Source organism: Camponotus vicinus, unplaced genomic scaffold (genome assembly GCF_025532165.1).
Source record: "Camponotus vicinus isolate PSW18456_S1 unplaced genomic scaffold, iyCamVici1.0 SCAF_8, whole genome shotgun sequence".
NCBI lineage: Eukaryota > Metazoa > Arthropoda > Insecta > Hymenoptera > Formicidae > Camponotus > Camponotus vicinus.
In genome coordinates this window covers 15040588-15065853 of record NW_028141980.1, presented here as the reverse complement: position 1 = coordinate 15065853, position 25266 = coordinate 15040588, and the positions used below count along the sequence as shown (strand labels likewise).

The 25266-nt window shown below is 45.6% G+C and overlaps 1 protein-coding gene across 6 annotated transcripts in view; it reads right to left on the bottom strand.

Moving 5' to 3' along the window:
* The window catches only part of LOC145975629 (protein pangolin, isoforms A/H/I/S), a 179321-nt gene that overhangs the window by 28990 nt on the left and 125065 nt on the right, over nucleotides 1–25266 (bottom strand). Inside the window, exon 1 of one of the 6 annotated variants that reach the window (XM_083106226.1) lies at nucleotides 786–3078. The exons of 1 other annotated variant lie outside the window; for it this stretch is intronic. In XM_083106226.1, coding sequence (XP_082962352.1) covers nucleotides 786–2774 — 1989 coding nt within the window. In that variant the 5' untranslated portion in view covers nucleotides 2775–3078. Of the gene's footprint in view, nucleotides 1–785; nucleotides 3079–25266 lie in introns of those variants that run through there. 4 more of the 6 variants (XM_083106225.1, XM_083106227.1, XM_083106222.1 and 1 more) reach the window with 4 other exon arrangements.

Below are 25266 nucleotides of genomic sequence, written 5' to 3'. Positions count from 1 at the left end.
TATTATAAAAGGCGAAAAAAATATCTGAAATATTATTAAATTCTTAATAACTCACACATACATCTACTAATGCATTATACATAATTATTATAATATAAGTAATGTACGTATAATAATAAGATTTATCAGTTGGACAATCTTTCTTGCCAGCAGTCATAATCTCTATCTTTATGCTGATAATAATCGCCTGTTTATCCGCTGCTTACGGTTCTACGTTGCTTTATGGCGGGTTTGCATGTGACGCATGCGTGATATAATGTACACTGTGTATACGTTCGAGAATACCTATCATATGATTATGTTTAGGTATCGCGGTAATGTCAATGGCGTGAAAGGCACAAGGATAACACCGAGGACTTACAGTTTACGACTCTCAAAAGAAACGCGATATCCATCAATTCGATTCGTTTCGGGGGGGAATGCTTATCGAGGACCAGCTCGAGCGTTAATTTGCAAAGACGGGACGTGGAGGGAGGAATGTACTTCTCGAGGGTTCGTTCGACCTTTCCGTTCGCCGTATCGTCGAATTCGAGTGCCACTTCTCGAGGCATAGCAGTGTAATCCGCCCACTACTTCTTTAACCCTCCGGTCGCTCTTTGTCAAGTGACAGTCGATGAAATTAGTTCAATCTGCTCGCAAACTCGAAGGATTGCGTGCAATTCCTCCCTTCTCTCTCGTCTCACTTTTCTATCTCTATCTCTCTCTCTCTCTCTCTTCTTTTGCTCTCGCTTCTCACAGACGATCGATATAAAGGCTCGCGAGCAGGTCTCTTATCAGTCGCTTACCATAAGTGCAGCGGTATCACGCATCGATCTAATCGCCAGCAAGAGTCCTGGATCGAGGGGCTCTCTCTCCATCCAAGTCAGTACTCTAGAAAGAAGCCCGACAGCCTCCTCGGCTGTCGGCTCGTCCTCGTCGTCGTCTTCATCGACGCCATCATTTCCGTCTTCAGCTTCTTCGCCATTGCGTTCCGACCATTTGTCCTCCGCCTCGACCTTCACTCGACATCCTTGCTGCTCCTCGTCCGGTTCCTGCTTCCTGACAAGCCGCGCCAAAGCGCTCTCCTCGTCGACGATCCATCTGCCGAGTTCCTCGTCGTCGACTTCCAACCCGGCTTCTCTGGCAAGATTCTGCAGCTCGACGAGTAGCATTCTGTCTTCCTCCTGATCCACCGCATGGATCCTGGACGGCAATATGGCGCCGTTACGTCCCGCTAGCGAGTGATCGTCGCGATCGCGTGGCAACGTCCAACTGCGAGCAAAAGTGTCCGACCGAATGCTGAGCCAGGCGCGATGGAAATCCGCGAATGCCTCTTTCAGCGTGAACCATTTCAGATACGCGTCCAACCGATGATCGGCCACCTGATCGCCCGAAGTCGAAGAGACTTTATCGCGATAAACGCCGCAGCGGGCCTTCGACAGTAACCCGGTAGCCAGACGCACTCTCAGCTCTCGAATCACCAGCCGTGTCTCCATGCAGTCCTTGGGTACCACGAGCAGCCGCACCAGGCCGTCCGCGGCCACGCAGTCACCCTCTGATGGCAGGTAATCGGCGCTTTCGGCAACCAACACGGCGCCATCCGGGTGCATCGCCATGGCTGTGACGGCAAACTCATGATGAAACCACCAGAGAAAAAGATCGGCGGTTAAGGAGCCCCTACCGCCACCAGCGTACACTACCGGCTGGCTCAGCATGTTGACCTTGCGTAAGCAACGTGGCCGCCAGTGACGGCCGGCCACCAACAATCGCGTCCGATGATGGCCCTCGTGATCCGCTGCCCCCACCACCCACACCCGTTCGCGGCCTCCGCCGCGCCGTTTACCTGGCAGGTCCCGCCAGTCCAGGTAGCAGACGTGGGCGAGATAGATTCGACCGCGATCGTAATTTTCAAGGACACTTCTCAGCCTCTCGAGGGCGGACGAGGACGGATGCGCGACTTGATCGCCGACGTGGCCGCGCGGCGTGGTCGTCGTCGTCCGGCAGGACGCCGAGGACGTGGACACGGGAGAGGGGAACGGTGACGCGGTGGACACGGTGGTCGAGGAGACAATCGTCGCCGTTTCCGTCGCTCCATGAGTCACCGCTCCGCTGTCGCTGTCCTGCTTTGTTCCCGCGGTGTTCCGCTTCCACTTCCCGGCCTCCGGCTTGATCGCTAGCGGATCGCTCGTGACCGACGACGAGGTGGAGGAGCGCGCCGGCGACGAGGCGCACGATGGCGGCGAGGTCGAGCGGCGCGAGGACGCGCAGGAGGACGCGGGCGAGGAAAGCGCCGGCGGCGGCGATGACAACGACGTCGACGAGCACGAGGAGCCGGCGGCGACGGTGGCGGCGTTCTCGGCGCACCTCGCCGGTCGATGCTTCCTCCCCGCGGCGATGTGTCTCTCTCGTCGTCGTTGCCTCTCCAGATAACAACGATGCAACGGGGTACCGTTTTCACGGGCTGGCTCGGAGCTGCTCCCCAGGGACTGGCGCATGCGCCCGGACCACTGCGATCGACCCTCGACGTTGCACGCCGTCGTGTGCACCGCGGGCTTGTCCATTCTCGTCGCTGCGACCGCCGTTCCATTCGACGTCATCGTTGTCGTCAACGTCGCCGTCGCGATTGTCGTCACCATCGCCATCGTCGTCGTCGTCGTTGTCGTCGTCGCGATCATCGTCGTCGTTGTTTCCTCGGTTCCCGCGAGACCCAGAGAGACGTGCTGGGCGCGCGCTTGACGCCCCTTGGTGTTCGCCACCTTGCTGACACGCGCGCACTTGCCACCGCGAGGCGACATCTTCCAATTGCGCGTTACTCGTTGTCGCGATCACCTCAAAGTCACCTCGGAGCACGTAAACACGTCGGCGAACGAGAGAGGCCAGAGATCCGATCGCCCTTCTTCCTCGTCGCGAAACCCGAATCACTCGTCGAGTATTTATCGAACGGCCAAGATCCCGCGGCAGATCCCGAGGAGCCCGCGCTCCTCGTGCGAGCGCGCGCGCGCGAACCGCTCATCTACGGCGCGCCGGCATCGCCTACAACCGAGCGATGACTGAGCGAGCGGCCGCGACGCGATCGTCAAAGGCCGGAGCGGGAACTAGAAGGCTTTGATGTACCGCCGCCCCGGCGCGCACAAAGCGAAAGCGGCCCCGGCTCGTTGGCTGGCACGGTATGCGCGGGGGAGGACGGGCGAGGAGGCGTCCGGGGCGCGGGGGTGGTTGGAGCGAGAGAACGAGGCGGCGAGCGCGAGCGGCGGCGGAAGGGGAGCGCGATGAGACGAGAGACACGTACAGTCCTCCTCGTTCGAGCGTCCACGCGTGCCTGCCTGCTTGCCTGCCCGTCTCGTCGCGAGACATTCGCGTGCCGCTATTCGAATGCGCCCGTGGACTGTACCGCCTGACGACGGATAAGGATTTCCGTCTGCTCGAGCCCGTCGCACGCAAATTTCCACGGGGGGACAGGAGGGAGCCTGACGTCGCGTCGACTTCCACTTCTTCTAATTTTAAAAGCTCGCTTGGCTTACATTTCTAATCATTCATCCGGTTACATCCGCGTGTGCTACTGCACGATGAATCGAGGACGCAGGAACGTATATATGAACGAATAACGTATATATGATGATCGCCCGAGGCGAAAAATGTGGCGCGAGCGATTAGCGAGCATACGCTAAGCGTCTCGGCGGACGAATTCGCTCGGGTACGTCAGGGACCAGCGACCAGCTGTTGGAGATCTCGCGAGATCAGAGTGCGGGCCAAAGTCAACTAAATATACCGATCCATTTGGCCTCGTAATGGCGCCCGGCGTGTTTGGAGAATTCACCTCTGCGAGTAGAACGCGCGCGAGGCAAGTCGGTCCACAAAGAGTGGCGCGCAGATTTGTGTTTTGGCCGCTCTCGTAGTTAAAAGCACCGGGGCTTTTCCGTCCCGGTGTTTGTTCAGGCTGTTTATCGCGCGCTAAACGCGGATCGTTGACACCCGATATATCCCCGTGGCGGGGAATATAACGCTGTAATCAGAACAATCTCAATCGGGGAAAAACAACGCACTCCCGGAATGAATTATACTCGCGATTAATCACGCAAAATCGTCCCCCTCGCACGACTAATTTTATACAGAGCAAAGCGAAAATAAACTTTGTAGCTGGAAAACGGGCACTGTTGACACGCGCCGACATATTTCGTTTTAACTAACATTTTAATTGGGATTTAGGAATATAACTGAATTTTCGTTTGCGCGTCGAGATGATTAAAAACAGTCGAACCGTTTTGACTCGCGACACAAATTACCGATGTACGACAAAAAAATGATATCTATTTTTTGCATGGAAATTGAGATAATTGATAAATTAAATTATTAATTAGATAATAATAAATGGAGCGAATAATAAACATACAATATTCTTAGAGAAACTTTTTTGACGTTTGTTTTCTCATTTAAAAATGTTACGAGGTATACGCTCAGAGCGTTTTCCTCGGTTGGGATTTTAAAGAGAGAAAAAACAGACGAGAGCACACATGCACACACGCAGAGAAGGGATGAGAAAAAGAGATCGCGTCGAGGCGCGACGCTGGGGATTAATATTACAAATCGGATTTAGCCTTGGGGCGCCGGTCGCGCGCATGATTATCGGCGTGTCGGCATTTCATAAACGCGTCCACATCAAACGCGGCGCAGGTCGGTCGATCGCGATAATATTTGTCACGTAGTTGCGGTACGTGGCGGCAGGAACACCGTGCACCACCGCACCGCGCCGCGCGGCTATACGGTAATCGATCGGCCATGCCAGCGGCAGCCAGGTAGAGAGTAGGTAGGTAGGTAGATAGATAGTGTACCGTATGTGCGTGATTACTCTTTCAGGTACGTCGCGGGTTATCTACGCCCCCGGACTTTTCACGCGCGCGCAAGCGACCCCGCGATCCATCGCGATCTATCGCGCCCCCCGTCACGGATCGATCCACGTTATCCAGGTTTAACCTCGCGGCGGCGAGAAAGAGAGAATCGCCGGCGAAACAGCGCGTTCCGAAATGCGATGTAGCGTTTTAATTAATTCCCGACGTCGATTTTCGCGAGAGATTTAGCTACGTCGATAACTCTATAGAAACATAATTATAATAATTATATATCCTTAAGCTTGCTTCACACGCTAGCAATTGCGTGAATATTTCGACTGTAATACTTTAAATGTTTCATTTCTTTTTTTATATCTATATTTTTTCATGATTCTTTCGTGTGATTTATTATTTTATTTCTTTCAGTTGCTAATCCTAGTTGAAAAGGAGCTAAATAAAATATGCGAGAATCAAAAATTGATACGATAAAAATGATTAGTAATGTAATTATAGAGAAATTTATTTAATCTTAAAGATTACAATTCTACGATCACACACATATAAATTTACATATACACAAGCACATTCGTTTATTTATCTCATACTCGACAACTTGCCGCAGCTGTGCGACTGTGCACGACTCGATTCGCATACGTTTCGCGCCTTTTTTTTATCGCGTGTATGCCGGAACGAATTCGAAAGAGTACATGGCAATTCCGCGTCGTATCAATTAACGCCTAGAATGGAAACTAGCCTCCGGCTCGCGTTCCCGATTAACGATTTTAGAACGGCCGATGCTCGCGTATCTGTCGTCGTATCTGCCTTTAGCATCGAATACGGGTGCGCCTTTCTACGACCACGAGGGCGACATGCGCGGCCAGCGGGCCCTGTCTTTGTGTATGTGCGTAGCTTTTAATTGGGTTATCTGTCCCGGAACGCCGGCGATATAGCGCGTTTCCATGTAACGCCGGCGCGACCCGGATGAAACATATTTCAAAGATAGCGTGCGACGATATACACACATACACACACGACACATATGCGCGCGTATCTTTTTCTTGCGGCGGTGGCGACGTTGTTTGTCGCCGCGACCGAGCTCGAATCTCGCTCCTTTATCTCTGTTTAACACTCGTCACTTCCGCGTAATCGAATTATCATGCGATAAGATATTTTCGTGTTGTAACTTTAGAGAATCGGGAATGGATAGAATTTATGTGAGATCAGAGAGTAAAGCGATAAGGCGACTCAATTGCGTGAAATTTCCATGATATTCAACACTATGTGATGCTTATTCCGTTAATTAATCGTTAAATGTTATGTTGCAGAAAATAACTCGTTTATCGCGCGCGTCCAATTTACCGTGAATAGTTACGGACGATCAGCTGATATAACTGACAGCCGCCGCGGCCGCGGATTTCTTCGCGGCTCGGTCTTCTCCGAGAGAGACGGCAATGAAAGCTGATACCTTTCAACCGCGAGAATCGGATACCGGTAGGATCGGACGTGAAGGGCCGGGTATTATCGATCGCGACTCACCTCGCAGGACGAGTGACGCGGATATAATCGAATTACCTGGGCGAATTTGCGAGAAGGGACGGGGATCGGAGACCGATTCGAAGTTTCGGGTGTTCGGTCTCCCGGTGTTGCTCAGTTGCCGAGTTCGTGAAGAGCAGCCTGGTCTTTCTCTCCCCTCTGTCGACGAGGAGAGAGAGACAGTGAGAGTTTACCATCGATTTAACCCCCTTCAACCTCCTTCCCCGTTCCCTTTCTCTTTCTCTCTCTCTCTTCCTCTTTTGCGTGCAACAACACAGCCATACGAGTCTTCCATTTGGAAGATCGAATAGTCCTTTTCCTTCACCGCTTTCAGCGCGGTGACAATTTGATTCACCCTACACTAGCAGTGAAAAAGTGTCAGACACGAGCGAAGAGAACTCTCCCTCTCGACGGAGGAATCGCGTAACGTTGTAACAAGTTCAACTCGTCGTTGACGACGTCGGAGTCTCCCCCGGAAGAGGGTCGCGTCGCTTATAGATTCACGTCGAGAACCGACACGCGGCGCCTGCTCGTCAAAGACGATGTTTCTGCTTGAAATTGCACCGCATTTCGCCACGATTTACACGAATAATTCATATTTATTCTTAGACAATTATACAAACGGATGCTATTATGCGGCACGTATAATTTAAGAGAATTATCGTTCGTAAACAATAGATGCGCACATCACATTTGCATATCCAAGTCGATATTTTCGATATACGTCGTTAATGTAAAGCTTGTTTAAAAAAAATGCCTATAAATTAGGTTTCCACGTCCCCATTTTTTTCTCTTTTTTTTTACAGTTATCATTGCTGAAATTGACTCGGTCTAACACGTTTCCTCGCGTGGCACGAAAATATGCATGAATTATTCGAGATACGTTAATCCGGTTGGCTTCCAGAGGAGCCGTGCCGTTTCTCTCCTCGTTTCTTTTCCTCCTGGACCAACCTTCCATTTCATCTCTTTGTCTCTTTCTTTCCTCCTCGCTCTCTCTTTCCGTCGCAGACTCCAGACGAGACGAGGTTGAAACCAGGGTAGAAGGGTAAAGACCGACGAGGGTTGGACCGAGGCGAAGTAGCAACGTCGGGCGAGAGAGAGATGGGGCGCGCGGGAAAATGGAAGAGAGGCCGAAGACAGGGATGAGGAACGACGGCGGGAAGAAGAGGGCGGAGGACGCGTCGGAGGAGAAGGAGCGAGGAGGGGGTGACGCGGTGAATGGAGCCGCGGAACACGGAGGCGGTGGTGGCCAACCCCAAGCTGAGGTTGCCGGGGCAACGCGGGAGGCGTAGGCGCTCTGGGGACAGGGAGGAAGGGTTTCCCTCGCTCGTTCGACCGAGGCTGCCGCGGGGGTTGCGGGGGCGCCACGACGACCGAAGGGGAGGTGAGGGATGGCGATACCGCCGGGGTTCAGCAGAGTGGTAGGGTTGGGAATGGGGAGAGCTGGCTCCAACACCGACGACCGACGGACGTCCAAGTACGACCGACGACGAGGGAGGAAGGGAGAGGGAGGGTGGCGACGAGACCCTCGCCCTTCGCGCACCCTCCGTTCCTATATTTATTCCTAAACAGGTCGAGTTACCGCGTGCGGATTATGGAATTCTCCGTCAGTATTATTTGCAACTTACCTTAGACTCGAGAAGATGTGTTAAAATGTTGAATAGTTGAATAACGGGAAATTTGTCGGAGATTAATCAGAATCGCTAAATTCTTTCTCACATTGGGATGAAAATTGTCACGTTTTATAGTTTTTGCAACTCACGGAAATATTATTAATTTATCGTAGCCATCTCGGTGGCTCGAATGATTAATTAAATTTTTTGCAATTGCAGAATTTCTCGAGAACATTAACACATACTAATTAACAACATAGCAACGTCTATAGGCCTGTATTCGTCAGACACGGATCGAACATTACACGCAATTACTCGTAAGGGCGATATGAATTTGACAGATTGATGCAATAAGCAAAACCGTACGTATATAATTAAACGAGACACTGGAATTATCTAGTCAACATGATGCGCAGGGAACATGACAGCGCGAACATGGATGTAATTGTTACCTTGTGGCAGAATATACATATATTCACACTTTGCGTGTAGAAAGAGAGAGAGAGAGAGAGAAAGAGAGAGAGAGATTATCTGCATTCTTCCCAAAAAATATACGAACCACTTCCTCTTCACAATCACTTTCATTATGAAATTACAAAAGTAAGTTTATAAGTTTTTTCTTTATTGTCAAAATTTTAATGTATTTAATATAATTAATGTACATACATATATTAAAAAATACATACATATATATGTATGATTTTTTTAATATATATGTATATAATAATAATTCTTGCCGTTTTTCTTTGCCATCAAAATTTCTCGTTTTGGATTTGTGTACTATGCAAATGCACGCACTGAGAAAAATCGTTTAATTGTACCAACAAGACGTATATGATTGAAGGCATTTTGGTTAAATCAAACAAGAATTTCTAGTTATCATGATAAGACTTGATTTTTTATAACTAGAACGTTTAATAGATAGACTATAAGGATTTGGTTAATATTTTCTGGTTGAATCTATAAAATATCTTGTTACATTAACTTCTTTGCTTGCCGCTAGGCGGCGAGCCACTCTTAACTTAACTCGTATTCAATATTTGCCATGAAATGTATATAAAGAACTAGTATTAACATTAAATCCAAGGGATATTTTTTTTCTCTTACGAGCAGTAGTGCCAGAAAGAGGGCGCTAGCTCTCTGATTGTGTGTGAGCTGCATCCTCTTCTTGCATCCCTGTTTTATCAGTTTAATTTCTAACAAACTGAATTTAAAATAATTTATTCAATAATCTGTATTGAATTTATCCAATAATCTTGTTGGAATTTAGAATATTAAACAGACTTTTGAAATTAGATGGAAAAAAATTTAGACGACTTGGTGCTGGTGAGTTTAGTATTATTAACCAGAAAATTTGGTAAATTTAACAGGAAGAAATTAATCAGAATCTGGTAATTCCGACAAGAATTCTGGTTTGTCCATTTTCCAACAGACATACTGGTTGAATCTACCAGAATTCTAATTAATGCAACCAGATTTTTTTCTCAGTGCGTATTTTAACAAGATCTTCTCCCATTCCTAAAGTCTAATATTCATAAAGTTTCACAAACTCGATTTTAAACGATTTCTAGAATATAGTAAAGCAAACTTCCTCATTAATCTTCCTACGTTTGATTATTATTAGCATCTGACAGCTCTAACAAGCTACATCTATTTTTATGAATCAGGATTAAAGTATGTGCAGATAAAAGATACTTGTTTTTCAATCTTTGCGATCTTTGCATAACGCACGACTTCTCCTCGAGATATTGACGTTCGAGAAAGGACTCGGCAATATCGAGGTGCGTTTGGACGGATTATAATACGGCTCGGCGGAAGTACGCGTAATCGAGCGAGACCCGAGTTGTTCCAGAAGTGATCCATACGGAGGGTTGGTTGCGCGAGAGGGCTGAATATTCATCGCGCGCGATTGTATAGGTGCGTCTCTCGTCTACTACGCGCATGCCCGCCGTCGTCAGGAAGACGACGGTGGTGAGAGGACGTAATCATTATACCCCGTGTGTGTGTCGCTCGTCTTTGTACTGTTTTTTAAACCGTGTCGTGATATGCGCCGTTGTCGCAATTACACACGTACGCTCGTTGCGCTCGTTGAACAACGATAACACGTTGTTCTCGAAGCGCACGACGTAAACAATCTGCGATATATATATTTTCGTCGAATTTTAGTTCGCTTTATAATTCTTGTAAATTGTGCAGAATATATCTCGGAATTTTTATATTAAAAAAAAAATTAGAATTAAAAAATTATTTCTTCAAATTATACATACGCATAATTGAACAACAAATATATCTTTTTTTAAATTTAAGAAACAGAGTAATCATTTCTCGTGATTTAAGCCGAATGTAAATTTGACAAAACCTTAAACGCTTTATTTTTTATAGACTATATAATTTAAAGAAAATTAAAATTAATATGATAAGAAAGACTACTGCGATATGCAAAGTATTATATAAATTTTATTCTAATTCAAAAAACTTAAATATATATTACGATATAAAAAACTAAGTTATAATCAGATAGAAATTATATTAAAATAATCCCATATTTAAACTTAATCTCAATTTTTTAAAAATTGATGGAGCAATTTTGAAGTCAAATTAATATTTAACGTAAAAAATTCTCATGTACGATTTTTCTTTTCCTAGAGAGTTTTCTTTTATCTATTTAGAATTAAATTGCTATCTCGAGATATTTCATCGCGATCATTCATTTTTTTTCGATAAAGCTTTGGGAGTCCATTTTTTCAATTTTTATATAGATATTATTTCGAAACCGGATGAAAACCGCTTGCGTTCTCGTCGCGACAAAAGCATTACCGATTTTACACGTATGAGTTATCGGCGAATAGTGTCGACGCGTATATTATAAATCGTGAGATTAATATACGCGCGCGAGACAACAATTGCCCGGAGGCGGCAGCGCGCCGGTTAGTTCTTCGCGTTAAATAGGATGATAATTGGTCGAGTGTGTGCGGCGTTTCACCTATCCGCGCACGCGTGTGACAGGAGGCGAGAGCGCACGCACAACATACGCACGCACGCGGCGTCTCTCGTCTCCGCACGCGTAGCATACCTACGCTAATAACGCCGACGATATATTGGAGTTAATTAATCGCGAATACCAAGTCTACCGAGTGTTCGCCGGTTATTATTTTAACCGAGTTCGAGAACGAGGGGTGCGTTTATAGCACCGGTTGATCACGCTTCGCTATTAAAACTCGTGCAATTTGAATAATTTTGAAAAATGTACCATCTGTTAGAAATTTTCCAAATTTTCATTTATCGAGAAAAGTTACCTTTTTCAATAGAAATTTTAGTACACTAGAGATAGTGTCGCTGAAATTACTACAACGCATGCTCAGGTATTTATAAATCGCAGGATTAATTTCCGTTTATTCCGATCCGCAACAGGCTCTATCCTCAAACGCCACCGCGAGAAACACCAAGAAAACCAAAGCGACGGCCAAAGCGTATACCTGCGTTCGACATTCGTGATGAGGGAAACGAGCGCGCAGGATAAGAATGGTGGATGACCGTGTCGGGTGGTCAGGCCGCCTCCGACCGACCGACGGAGAAGCGGAGGGTGGGAGAGGACGGGGGATGGTAGGAGTCCACGGGGATGGAAGCGAAGAGAGAACGGGAAGGAAAGAAGGTGGGAAGCAGAGAGAAGCGAAGAGAATGCGGCGAGAGGGTGGACGGGGGAGGTGGTAGGTATAGGTAGGTCGGCGACGACGGGGTTGAACGCGACTACGCGAGAGCCGGAGGGGTTATCGATGGTGGCGGATAGCAGGGCCCGACCGGGGGTGTGGGCGGCGGGGATTCAAGTGGAAGCTGCGGCCAATCCGAAGGAATCGTCGCCATGGCTACCGGCGCCTGCGTCCACCGGCTTGCACGCAGACTTGCTTGCCGGAATACACGCGTACACACACACACATACCTACATACATACACGTGCAAGTATACACACGCAAGCACATCTCGCTCACCATCACGCGCGCGAGGCTGTACGCGTGTTACGCGATGCCAGGATCATCCCCCTCTCGCGTACGCGTTCTTGCCCCTTCCGGTAGACCGATGCCGGGACGCCCAAGACCTATGTGTGGGCGAGTTCCTCCTTTAACCCACTTTCCGCTGCAACTGTTACGAACTTAGCCCTTAGAACGTTAACCGCGCTAGTTGTACCGGCTACCTATCAGAGTCCAATCGCGTTTCACCTTTTTGTTTTCTCGTATCTATCGATATATGTTCCTCGTGTAAGTGTCGATATATATTCTTCGTGCAAGATTCGCTGAATATTCGATTACCGTAAATATAGTTTTGCACTTATTTCACCACATTTAATAATTAACTAATATAAGTACATTTCATTCGGCTCAAGGAGACGTTTCCCATCTCGATTTTCTCGCGTTTTAAAATAAGATTAACGCTAACGGATGACATCGTTTCACCCGTTTCACATGTGGAACTTTTGTTTAACCCACTTTTGCGTGTAATGGCAACCAACTTAAAACCACGCGCGCGGCCGCTAACTGTTGCTCCCTCGCGATGCACACCTCAGAGGTTTTTCTCTCGCCTTCGTCGTCGTCGTGTGGCCTGTCGTGTTTTCTTTTTTTTTCATCCCCTTTGAGGCGCGCGCGAAGAACACAAAGAACAAAAGGGCGCACTTCAGAGAAGCACCGAGGAAGCACTAAGGCCGCTTAAACGATGTCGGGCAATTTGCGGGGAACCGCGCCTAATTCTTTCGCGCGAGACACGCATCCCTCAAAACAATGCAGATTCGACGCGATTTAAAGCAGCTATCTCTAAAGTAGCGCAAACACTGACGAAACTCGGCGCGAGATTATGCGAATTTCCAAGTGTGCAATTTTTCTTCACTAGGCTATCAACTCGAATAAAAATAATCCACTTAATATATCTTAATATATTATTTATGCGTCATCGAGTCATTTCTCGAAAGAGCCGAAATTACTTAACGACACACATGTGACATTACGAGCGCATGCGATCCCCGTCGCCCTATCGAATTTCCTCTCTCCTTCTTCGTCATGTCTGAATGAGGTTTTTGTTCCTTTCAGGAGCGAACTCACCATTATATAATGTTGGCGTTTAGGGCTCGCAAAGTTACCCGCCCGAGGAGGGAGTGCCCGTTTAATTCGCTTCGAAAGAGAGAGAGAAGGGCTCTCACCCCCTAAATCTCTCCCCGACCTGACATTATGTAATTATATATTCCGTAGAAATGCAAGGGCAAAACGCGAAAGGCTACGCGAGGCCTATCCCGTTTCTCAGTCTAGGAAGTCGATCGTTTATAGAACCTGTAATTTTCATTTTGACGAGAGCAACGTGTTTTCGACGATTGCATTATCGCGTTATTCGACGTTATTGTTCTCGAATGGCTCGCGTGCTTTCTCGAAACGATCTCGAAACGATCTCGGAAACAATCGGTAGCGATTATAGCGAGGTCCGCAAAAATTCATATCGCAAAAAGTGTAGATATGTTCATTTCCAAATATATTTATAAAGATATAAATGATGTGTCTAATATATATTTTTTTTGAATACATAAAATTCATGATTTTTGTAAATATATTTAAAAATTTTATTTATTTTTTTGTGGATAAAATATAAAGTGTATGTTTATAAGGCATTTTTCCCAGCATTCGAAATAATTTATTAATCATAACATGAATTTAATAAGTAAGTGCAATATCACTTAAACTTGGCTAAAGAATAAAAAACTATAATAATTACACACGAACGAGTGTACGTCGCTGTGTCTCTGTATTGATTGTTAATTTGGCCAATTAGCAATCGATAATTTTTCCAAAGAATTCTCCGACTATCAATAAAATTCCAAAAGAAATCTTCGATTTCCTAAGTAAAAAAGAAATCTTGATCTTGCAAGAAGTATATAAAAATGTAGACGAATCTATGCACTTGCCGATGAATCTGTGCTGATTTAAAATTTGAAACGGAAAAACATTTTATGCAAGAAGAGGATTTCTCGTAACGCGGAAACATCAGGCCGAGAGATGGTTACGGGATAGTAAATTGCGGAAAGTCTCGCGCTCGCGGAGGAAATACTTTTTCTCTCGGCAAACAGAAACTTTCGAGCAAGGCCGCCGTTCTTCACTTTCACCTTGTTTCCCCGTTTTCAACCCTTTACATTTCTGAATCCCCGATAAGTTTGTATCTTATTCCATAGGGCGAAAAGTTTCGCCGGACTCGCGCCCCGCCGGAACTTTCCCGCAACTATCGGCGCTTCCGCCGAGAATCGATAAACTGCTATCTAAAGAGAAACAAACGCGCGAACCGACGAGATCACAACTCGAGGAATAACTCTTTAACCTTGAATGCCGTCGGCAGATTCGCCGAGGAATTGTTAATGTTAGCGGGAACTTTCGTGGAAAAGTTTCCGAATCCATATCAGTCAGTTCCAGGAGAAGCGAAAATGGACCGCTTTTTCGAGGGTGAGCGCAAACAATTTATTTAATCTAAAGATCCCATGGAAGGGAGACGATAAGCAAAGGCACTGATGAACAGGAATAGGATCAAAGGCCACATTCTCGCCGTCGCCTCCGCAATCATTTCCCCCTCCTCCTTCGCCCTCCTTCCAGCTGTCTATTTTCTCTCGCATTTCATATTTCGATCAAGGTTGAATCTGTTTCAACGATGACTTTAGATAAGAATCGTGAACCGTAGATTCTTTTCAAATCCGCAGATTCTCTTACACATCGTGAAGTCTAATTTTTTTATCGCTACAGGACAATCAATTACGTGGGAGCAAACAAATAAAAACGTGAAAACTAATATCCGCACAGGAATTTTCTTCGATTTTCTCTCTCGTGTACAAATCGACTCTGGCGCAGCATCCAAAAGTAAAGATGAGAAGAATCGAGCAACACAGCAAAGAACAGCATGTTACATCGACAGCTTCCTCTCGCAGGAACGAACTCGTGTGCGTTAAAAACGCACCGAGAAAAGAAAACGTGAAAAGGCGACGAGAGAGAACGACAAATGGAACAAAACGATGCAAAAGAGAAATGTCTTTTCCGTTGAACCGTCTTTTTCTCGCGTCGAGCTTTGCCGGGGAAAAGGAAAAGTGCAAGAGAGGTGCCACTTTGGAAGCACGAAACGTTAGACGAGCGCGTAAAACGCTTTGCTCGATTCCTTAAACGCGAGAGTTCGGCGCCAAAACGCTCTTTGTTTTATAAACAGTCCAACGTTATACTTGGCTGGGTGCACCATCTACGTATACCGGGTATATCCCACGAAATCTGCCATCTTAATTTCTCTGTCAGATTTTCTTTGATCAATCTACAAAGTCTATTTTTTCAATAAAAATGCCGATGATTTTTGCAAACAATCGAAAAAGTAAATGAAGTCGAAATGAAAATAAATTTAATTTAAAAAATTAATTTAAAATTCACAAGGAGCAAAAATGTTTATAAATAAAATTTACTATTTTTAATTTAATTTGAATAAATGTGGCCTTATTAATTTTGCAATGAAATAAAACATTTCTTTTTCGACTAAATCTCCAGTATCTTTAACTTGACGAGTACGCGCGATTTTACAAGACACCCTGCGTCTTATATTTTATCAAATGCAAAGGTCGAAGTCGACCCTACGCGCTCGAATGATGCCGTTGTGTGCAATCAAGCGACGCCCACGTGTGCGTTTGATCTGCGAAAATCGCAAACGAGGTTCCGCATCGCGTAGATTCTCCGTTTTTGCGCAAAACGAAGGAGCCCCGGTGACGACGACACATACGCGAAAAGGGTTTACCAGGGGGAAAAAGGGTAGGAGGGAGAACGAGGGGGAGAAGGGAATGAAAAGAAGACAGGCAAAGCACCTGTTCGGCTCGACCCGAGTTCACGCGAGCGAAAATATTCCAAAGTGGAGACTTTTTGCGCCGAAACACGGCGAATAATGAGCGAAACGTCTCTGTTTAAACGGTGCCTTTGTACGGCGATGTTCTTTCGGCGATTCGTCGAAATGATTTTTATCCGCGATTTTTATTCGCTCGATGAGCGAAGGCGTGTGTTACATGTGACAATTAGAAATTATGTTTATACACAGTGTCACATGCCAATTAGGGCATGCATGTGTAAAAATAATCAACTAGGAATAATGTAAACTTTATATAAAAAAATACTTTACATGTAATTGAATGTTCATGTAAATTACAGGGATATACGCGTTTTGTGATAACAGTCGTTTTATTGCGGTCATATAATCGAGCAAGCTAAAATAAAAGCGCGATATCAGGAAGATTATATAAAATTGCGAGATTCGACGCGCTCGTTAAATCGAATTTCTCGAGTGCGTAACCGTGTCAAAGACCCGGTGGATTATATGCTCTCTCTCCCTCTCTTTTTCTCTTTCTCTATCTCTATCTCTCTATCTCTCTCTCTTTGGCTGCCGCTTTGTTTGAGAATTCGTATTGCGCTCGAAAATGAATAATTCGTAATGTTAAATGCCAATATATTCGATACGAGCTCGCTGGACACACACATTGCGGCGGATGTTATTAAAATATTTCAGTCGACTAATGGTTAAATAGCGTGAGCTTGAATTACTTGTCGCGGTCGATCGATGCGCCTCTGATGTAATGCGCGATCGCCGATTTCATTAGTCGCGTTTCTTTCACGACAAAAAAAAAATATTTTTCGCGGTCAGCGGTGTTTGCACTTTCCACAAAGGCAGAGGATTTGTGGAAAGTGCAAAAGCACAAAACCGCCTGTGAATCAATTACCTACAAGTCTTTAATCAATCTCGTTGTAAAAGTCGATTTAAAATACATCGAAAGAGATCGGTCCTTTTTCCACCGATCCCGACGACTACTTGTGGTCCTGGAAAGGATTGTGCGTGTTTTATGGATTCTTCAGGTGAAATTATGATTCTATCACAGATATATCGAGATGCGCGTTGGATTTGAATGTACATGTATATCCTTCGAAAAGGTGAAGTTTTGGTACAGAATTAACGAGCCTCGCCGTAAACGCAAATATACGGCTGCACGCTCTGGTAATTAGTTCCTAACGCGGGATTAAACTGCAATTAGCTCGACGCCAATGCAATTTTGCGAATTAAAACCGGATCCCCGACGCGGCGCCGGCGATACGCGTAATCTGATGTACTTTCGTTTATCTCGTGAACCTATGAATCGCCATTTTGTGACCCTTCGAACGGACAAATATGCATTCGGTGGTGGTTTTGTAACGGCGCTATGTAATTTCAACGCATAGATCACGACCGATCCGTTCCTTCTCTGTCTTTCTCGCTGTCTGTGCGCATCTTTCTGTCTCTCTCTCTCGCTCTTCCCCCTCCTCCTCCCGCTACCCATTGCCCTCTCTCTGTCGTCCTCTCTGCACAAGCCGTATTGAGTTTTCGCGGTAACTCGTTTAACTAAGCAGTACGCCGATATTGGTAATCTGCCAATGGCCATTTAAATACCGGGACTGGCCTCCCCCTTTTTTCGCGCGCATTTTCACCGGAAAATGTCATTGTTGACTGCGCCGGCACGTTTAAAAACCAGTCACCGCCAGTATTAAAAGCTACCCTTCCAAGGGGAATTCAATTATCCTTCGACGTTCGCGGATCGGAACTTTGCGATAAACTAAAAAAACTGCGACGCGCTAAACGTTTCACACTCGAGCTATTTTAGGGCGAAAAAAAAAGATGAGCCCGCTCTGTTGACCCAAATCAAGGCTAGAGCGAGCACAGACAGATGTAACGTTGGATAAAATTTTTACATGTATGTGTTTGTTTGCGAAGATCTCCAGATAAAAAATTTTGCAAAAAATATTATTTCACAAGTTCAAACAATCGATTAATATAATATAATAAATTAATACAATATAATAAATTAATATTATAGGGAAAAGAAATGTGTATATATATAATTAAAGTCAATAAACGGTTTTGTTTTTAGGCTCCCAACTGAAGACTTAAAATAAAAATTTATATCTATCTAGATATTTACTAGAAAGAGAGAGCCTTTGTCTTCCCTTAAAATTTCTCGCCAATTATAATTATTGTGATAATATTATATCAAACTTTCGAGCAAATGGTTCTTCTTTTGTAGACGAAAATTGGGAAATTAATTACTAAAATTAATCCAATAAAATTATTCTATAATTTCACAAAAATGTACAAAAAGAAAGTTTTCCAATTTTAAAAATTCTCGACGCAAGTTTCAATTTAGTAAATAAATGAGTAACGAATATACAAACTATGTGTTTCTTATGAGTAAATGAAGCAAGCGAATCAAATTTATATCAGTCCTCTGATAAACAGCGAAGAAACGTATAGCTTTAAAAAACTTGTGTCGATTTTAATATTTTTCCTCCGTGAGGAGTAGCTTCTCCGACGATTCGTAATATTCCTTCCGATTTTGACTTATTTTAGGATAAAACTTGTGAAAGGACTTCTATTATTGCATTCTACTACATTTTACGCCACGTTAACGTCGAGTTGCGCCATCGACGAGACTCATTTAATCCCAGGCGAACAAGAACGTCAAATTCAAAGGTTGGATAGCCCGTCGCCTCGTGACCACGCACGTGCGTTGACAGTCGCGTGGCCCACCGGTAGCATATTTATCGGTCGGTGTCCTCCAAATAACGCATGCGAAAGAGAAAGAGAGAGAGAGAACAGTTCGTGAGAAAAAAAAGAGAAAGACAAATCTCAAGAAAAGATGGTTGACAAGGATGAAGAGGAGGGGGAGGGACGAAGCGCGAGGATAAAAATGTCGTAACGTGTGGCGGAAAAAGAGACAGCGGGCACAGAAGGTGGACGAGAGTTCGGTAGGGATCGAGGAAGAGGAAGAGGGAGGAGGAGGAAGGGGGTACGACGACCTGGAGGCCATAGGGGATGGAGTTAGGTCGACGGATGGGTGGATGGTGGTTGGGTGGCTCGGAGGGTGGCTGTCGGCAGGATCAAAGGGCGGTGCTCATTCGAGCTTTCGAGGGACGGTGGCGCTCGGGGGATAGAGGGCGCTGCGAGGGAGGATGGGGGTGAGAGAAAGAGAGAGAGAATAGAGCAGCGGTCCACGCGGGCGAGCGAGCGGGCGGGGGTGGCAGGGGGAGGAAGCGGGGATACCGTGCTCGGGGTGGCTCGAATGGAGCCGACGGGCCGGAGGGTAGAAGGTGGGTGGCGATGCTACGATGGGTGGAGGCGACAACGAGCAAATCTGATTTTCGCTCCACTTGCTATGCCTCTGCCTCTTCTACCCTCCGTATCCCATCTACCTCTCCCCTATTTTTCTTCCTCCCCCTCTCTGACCATACGCGTTTTCTTCACGCATAATTCTTGCGCGCTTTCAATTCGCTCTTTATCGTAAATATATCTGTTGGTATATATCTCATCGTCGCGCTTCGACATTTCCTCGACTTTGGCATATGTATTTTGCGCGGTTGATGCGTTTCACATATTAATGGGTGCTCATCGCGCTCTTTAAAGAAAAAAGTTCAATCATCATATATTATATAATATATACGATTTCTTTAAGATAAATAATTAAAGATATGAAAGTACTTTCGCTATAATTAATATAGGCCACACGAAATGCATCCCAAATACATAACGAATCGCATCTGTCATTCGATGAAGCCACGTCAGGTGATTCTCGTTCCAAGAGCTCTTATGGCTTCGCGTAACAACCGCTTTGAATGACATAACGATCTTGCGACATTGAAAAGTTTATGAGGCTATATCGCTTCCTCCAACTTGTCCATACCGGATGTAAGTGACTGGTATATGTAGGTATGCCACTTTGCGACACTGCATAAGCGATTCGATCGTGAATAGACACGTCGCTCGGCAATCTCCACAACATCTATAACGTGACGCTGATATCTTGTGGAACACAAGAGTTCAGTGTGTTCACAAGTGTTTTCATATCTAATCTATATTTTTGGAAATATTTACTTGTCATATTTTACCCTTCGCATAATTTCTGTGCAGAGCAACAGTAAGCAACAATTATATTCTTTTATTATTTTAAAACAATCTGAATTTATTGGAGATATCCTCGTTTTAGTATTTTAGTAGTATTTTAATAATTTTTTTTGCACGCGTAAATATAATAAGTTTGAGATTGAGTTTACGGCATCGCGGAACAATGTCACGATCAAAAAGGAGGAGAAAACGAGTAGCCGAATATGTACGAAACGAGAGTGGCACGATATTCGCGCGACAAAGAGCGAGCGTTTCGTAGGCGCTAAAAAGAGGCGGCCTATCAAACACATTGACCGGTAAATTAAACGGTCGGCTGGTGACGTTCAAGGCTTGACATCAAAGTGTGAGGAGTGTTTGGCGTTCATGAACGAGAGAGAAAGAGAGATATATAAAAGGAGAAGATGGAGAAGAAGAGAGAGGGAAGAGAAAGAGAGAGAGAGAGAAAGAGGAAACGGCGCGCTCCGAAAGAGGGAGATTCGCAAATTTCCTCGGCGAGGAAAAACTTGATTACGAAATTTAGAGGCGAGCGTTAAAAGGATCGTCCCGGCAGAAGAGGGCGGGCCAGCTCCGGCAGATTGTTATACGGCGCGGCTGGAAATGAGGCGCGAACGAAACGTGACATCATCAAGAGAAGTTAATTGCAAACGACGAGATAGTAGATTATAGCGCAAACTAGCTCGACACTTTGTACGCTACGCTTCCTATCCCTCCGTCTTTTCCTCCTCTTTTCTATTCCTGTGTTCCTTGCCTACCTTTGAAAGAGGAAGAGAGAGAGAGAGAGGAAGAGAGATGCAAGAAGGCTTATTTGCTCATCTTTTCTTTGCGAGACGAATAAAAAAAAAGCAGAAGAAAAATGATAACTATTTTGAAGTAAAACCGAAAGAAACGGAAGAACAATCGTAATTATTTCGAAGCAAAAACCGAAAATTGCGAATGCAATGCTCGTCGGGAACGCCATTTTTTCAAATTCCATGTGTGTATTCGAAATAGATCTGCGGCGAGTCCCCACGTTCCACTCCACGAAAATAGAGATTTTCGAGCGAACGAGGTATTTTGTATCGAGAACGCATCGCGCGATGTGCAAATTCGATGCCATGAGAGCGTAGATTATTTACAGAACGCATTTCAACAATTTTGTAATCACGCTTGCGGTTATTAGAAATCATCGAGACGTACGGTATTAATCTCGGTCATATCTTAAAAATCTACTTGAGGAAAGTATTTTATATAGAGCGAAAAAAAATTATTTCGTCAAACTTCCCATGATTGATACTTTTTTAACGACTTAATATACGCGAGGTATATTAATTCTAGACATTCGAAATTATATAGTATGTCTTTTTTTAGAGATAAAAAGATTGGACCGAATATTCTAAGATAGACTTTTAAATTGATACTTTTTACAACAATCGAGATCTTTTTGTCGCGAATCGCTGTCTTTTTCTCTCTTCGCTTTTTCGAATGCCACACATCGATTGTCCGACGACACGCTTAAATACATAATGCAATGCACCGTCATTCAAGTCTCGGCGTGAGGAGGGGGAAGAGAGGGACGAAACGGGAGCGCGAGAGCTCCTTTGATCGGGAGCGTGTAACCGATGTCGCTGATTTTTATCGTCCCGTAACAGATCCATCAAGATCGCCGTTTCCAGGCCACCTGGCGCACACCATCGCCCCGTTATTGCGCGTTTAATAACACGTCATAATAATATGTAATTTCCTACGGATTACCGTTTCCCTCCCCGGTCTTGTATAACCAACAACACATCGAAATACACTCACATAAACGAACGCACCGAATCGCGACGGCATGATGTCCAGCGACGTGGGGGAGAAGAAAAACTGATGAATGAAAGAAGAAATGAAGAGACGAAGGGGGAAAGGGAAAGAGTGGTGATCGACAGGAGAGCCGATGCTATCGCTACTCTTTGTGATGAGATCCGGCACAATGATATATAACGGAGGCTTCGCTCCCGATATGTGTGCAACAGAAGAACCCCCTTTTCAAGGACCCTAAGTACGAGCACCAGCCGGACCCATTTCGCTAATAAGGCGTTTCCCGATCCCTCTTTCTCTTTCTCTCTCTCTCTCTCTATCTCTATCTTTCATTCTCTGTCCCGCATCACGAGAGGTCAAGCGGAAAGATCGCGGCGTCTTAAACTCGCGCTTTAAAAGTCTGCCTCACATTGACTTTCAGATTGATTAAAGAGGAATCGAAGCGATGGCGATATTCATAAAATGAGGAAGAGACAAGTAAAAAAGTATTCTCGGAGATTAATTCCTGACACTTTGGATTAATGTCAGAAGTCTTGATCTAGAAGTCTGAGCATCTAGAAAACTTGTTCTGAAAATAAAGTTCGACTGTAATCGTCTCATCTCCGGATTTCCGCTTACAATCTTTATATTATAAAGCACATGTACCGGCTGTTCTAAAATCAATTATATCTAACACGGTTCAATCGGTAACTTTAAATCATTCTTTAAGTCAAACCTTACTCCTTCTTCAAGATAAAAATGTTATTGCCGTAAAATTCCGTCACATCTTCAACGTGCAATATTTTTTTCGCTCTTTCGATCGTTTTTCAACATCTTTGTCGTCGAGATCAACGGCAACCCGCCGAATTTGGTACGCTCTGTACAGCATGCGACGCGCATGTGACCGTCGGATGATTCGCACACATGTGCGCGCACAGAACGATAGCCGATAGCCAGGGCACACTCGTTCTTTAGTCAAACCTCCGCCCCTTTTCAATCGAGAGACTTCAAACGGTGGGAGCGTGGAATCATGATTGGAACGGCCGGCTGCTAAGCAAGGCAGCGGAGAGCTCCCTGGACCCGGTTAGCTCGCACGGCGTGTCCGTGGGGGCCGGGGCGAACCGGGGGCGGTTCTCCACCATCCCCGGGTCTCTCTTCCCTCGTCCTTCCGTCCTCTTCCTCCCGTTCTTCATCGCGCCGGGTCCCCCTGGATCGAGCCCTGCTACCGTCTCCACGACTCAACTCATGATGAAATTCCTAGCATTCAATCGCAGCAACCGGCCGCAACTACTATCATGGAGATAGAGGTAGATAGATAGATAGATAGATAGATAGATAGATAGATAGATAGATAGATAGATAGATAGATAGATAGATAGGTAGATAGATAGATAGACAGATAGATAGATGGAGTGAGATGGCGAGGCATGGGAGAGACAGAGGAAGAGCGAGAGAATGCCAGGAGAGAATCGGGAGAGGGTACTATCGCGAGGTTCGCGGCAGAGAGAAAGCTCGGGGCGTGGTGGTGCGGTATAGTGTAGTGTTGTGCGGTGTGCGAGGCTCTCGTAGCCACCGGGATATATCCTCTGGCAGGCCTGACACGCCACTGCCGTCCCCCGGGACGGCAAAAGCAGCAGCACAGAAGCCCTGGGTTCCGTACGCGCTCTCGTTCGGTTTGCGTCCGAGCGAGCTGCACGCGCTGGAATTCAAATACAGTTGCAGGAGGGAGCGAGGGACGTGGGGGAGCCAAAAGGGGATGAAAGGGGGAGGGGGGGACGACGCGGGAGTTGCCGGCGGTGGACGGGTTTCCGTCGAGATTGGAAAATACGATCGATCCACCCGTCGCGTTCGCCCACCCGCCGCTTCGTCCTCCTTCTCTTCTCTTCTCTTCGTCGTCGTCTCCCTTCCCCCCCCCCTCTCCCTTCTTCTCTTAGCTTCTTTTCGTTTCTTTCCACCCTTATCCATCGCTCGACTTTCCTCGCGGCTGGAGACGGATGACGAAGAGACGCGCGAGAACACGCTAGGATGAGAATTGTGCGCGTTGACAGAGCAAAGCCATTATAGAATCATATCGCGCAACATATATCACGATGTCGTTGATTCAAAATGTTGTATCGTGAAATTATTTATTATTAGGAAATAGAAAATTTCAGAATTACTAGAGTAATTATTTGAAGATTAATGAGTACTTTTCGTTCACGACACTGTCTGATTCGCGAACTAATATATTCGATCAACCATTTTTGCGCTGCACGATAAGAGGAAAAGATTCGTACATTCTACTTACAACTCAACGTATAAGTGCTGGAATTCACGTACAGTAACGCGGGGTAGGTCTTTATAGAGATTGAAAAATCCACTCGATTCTCGCTCTCCTTCTTCTCTTATTACTTTTTTTGTCATAATTCCATCTCACATTCGCTCGCCACTCGGCGCAACGAAGAGAAGCAAAATACAGCTCTCTGTCGCGGTGCCAATATAACTTCGTAATTAATCGCGAATGGAAACTTTATCGGGTGCCGACCTCCAATAGGAGTTAACTCGTCGAACCAGTTAGTTGGCATAGAGTACACTCGGAAAAGTCATCTCTATCGCATCCCGGTTCTTGCCTTTTGACTTTTCTAGTCACTTTCACATGGCATTCAATCTTCTCGTTTTTCACAATTTGCGTCAAATTAAATATTGAAAATTTTAAATATTATTACTCGTATTATTTCCAATGTTACATAATAGAGAAAAATAATGGAAAAAGTAACAAAATTAGATCTATACTTATTTCGATTATTTTTCATTTCAAATACTGCATATATTTCGCTTTTGCCATCGATATCCGACTAGAAACGCAATTTTAAATGCTTAGAATAAAGAAAGCATAAACAAAGTCATCGACACTGCAGGGATTAATTTCTAATCAAGAGGGTGAACAAGGTTATCGCAACTAAGGAAATATCGCGTTTCACGCTCGTCATACGACGACCAATCGTTAACATTTGCTGTGCCGCGATGTTACCTAATGCCGATCGTTGTTTCCACCCGGGTCTCCGCTATCAATCGGGATCGGAGCGCGGTATAGAGGTAGATACCACGGACGTATAACGGTTAGAGATCAGACGCGCGGCACGGAACCAGCGGCTTGTGCAGGAATTCAAATACAGTCGGCCGTCGAGATTGGAAAATCGGATCGATCCCCCCTGCTCCCCTTCACCACCCTCCGACCCATTCCTATACCACCTCATCCCCCTCATCCGTCTCTCCACGCTTCGCCCTGTCGTTCTCTCGACCATCTCCTACATCCCGGGATTTTGCCTCCTATTCGCCGCAGCTTCGGTATAAATACCTTCCTATCATATCCCGACACACAGGTCAATATCACACGTCAGTCCGCGGTCTCACCACCGAGGAGTCCCATCCACTTCGATGCATCCCTGTCCAAAGAGAATCCGCTCGCCGCTTTTCATCAGTCCTGGAAGAGAGGGATGAGGGGACCGCATGTGGAAAAAGAATTCCCGTTTTATTAGGGGGCGCCCTTTGAAGATGCATCGGTCATCGAGAAAATTGCACGCTTAAAATCGCTCACTTGAGCAATCTAAATTTGACAA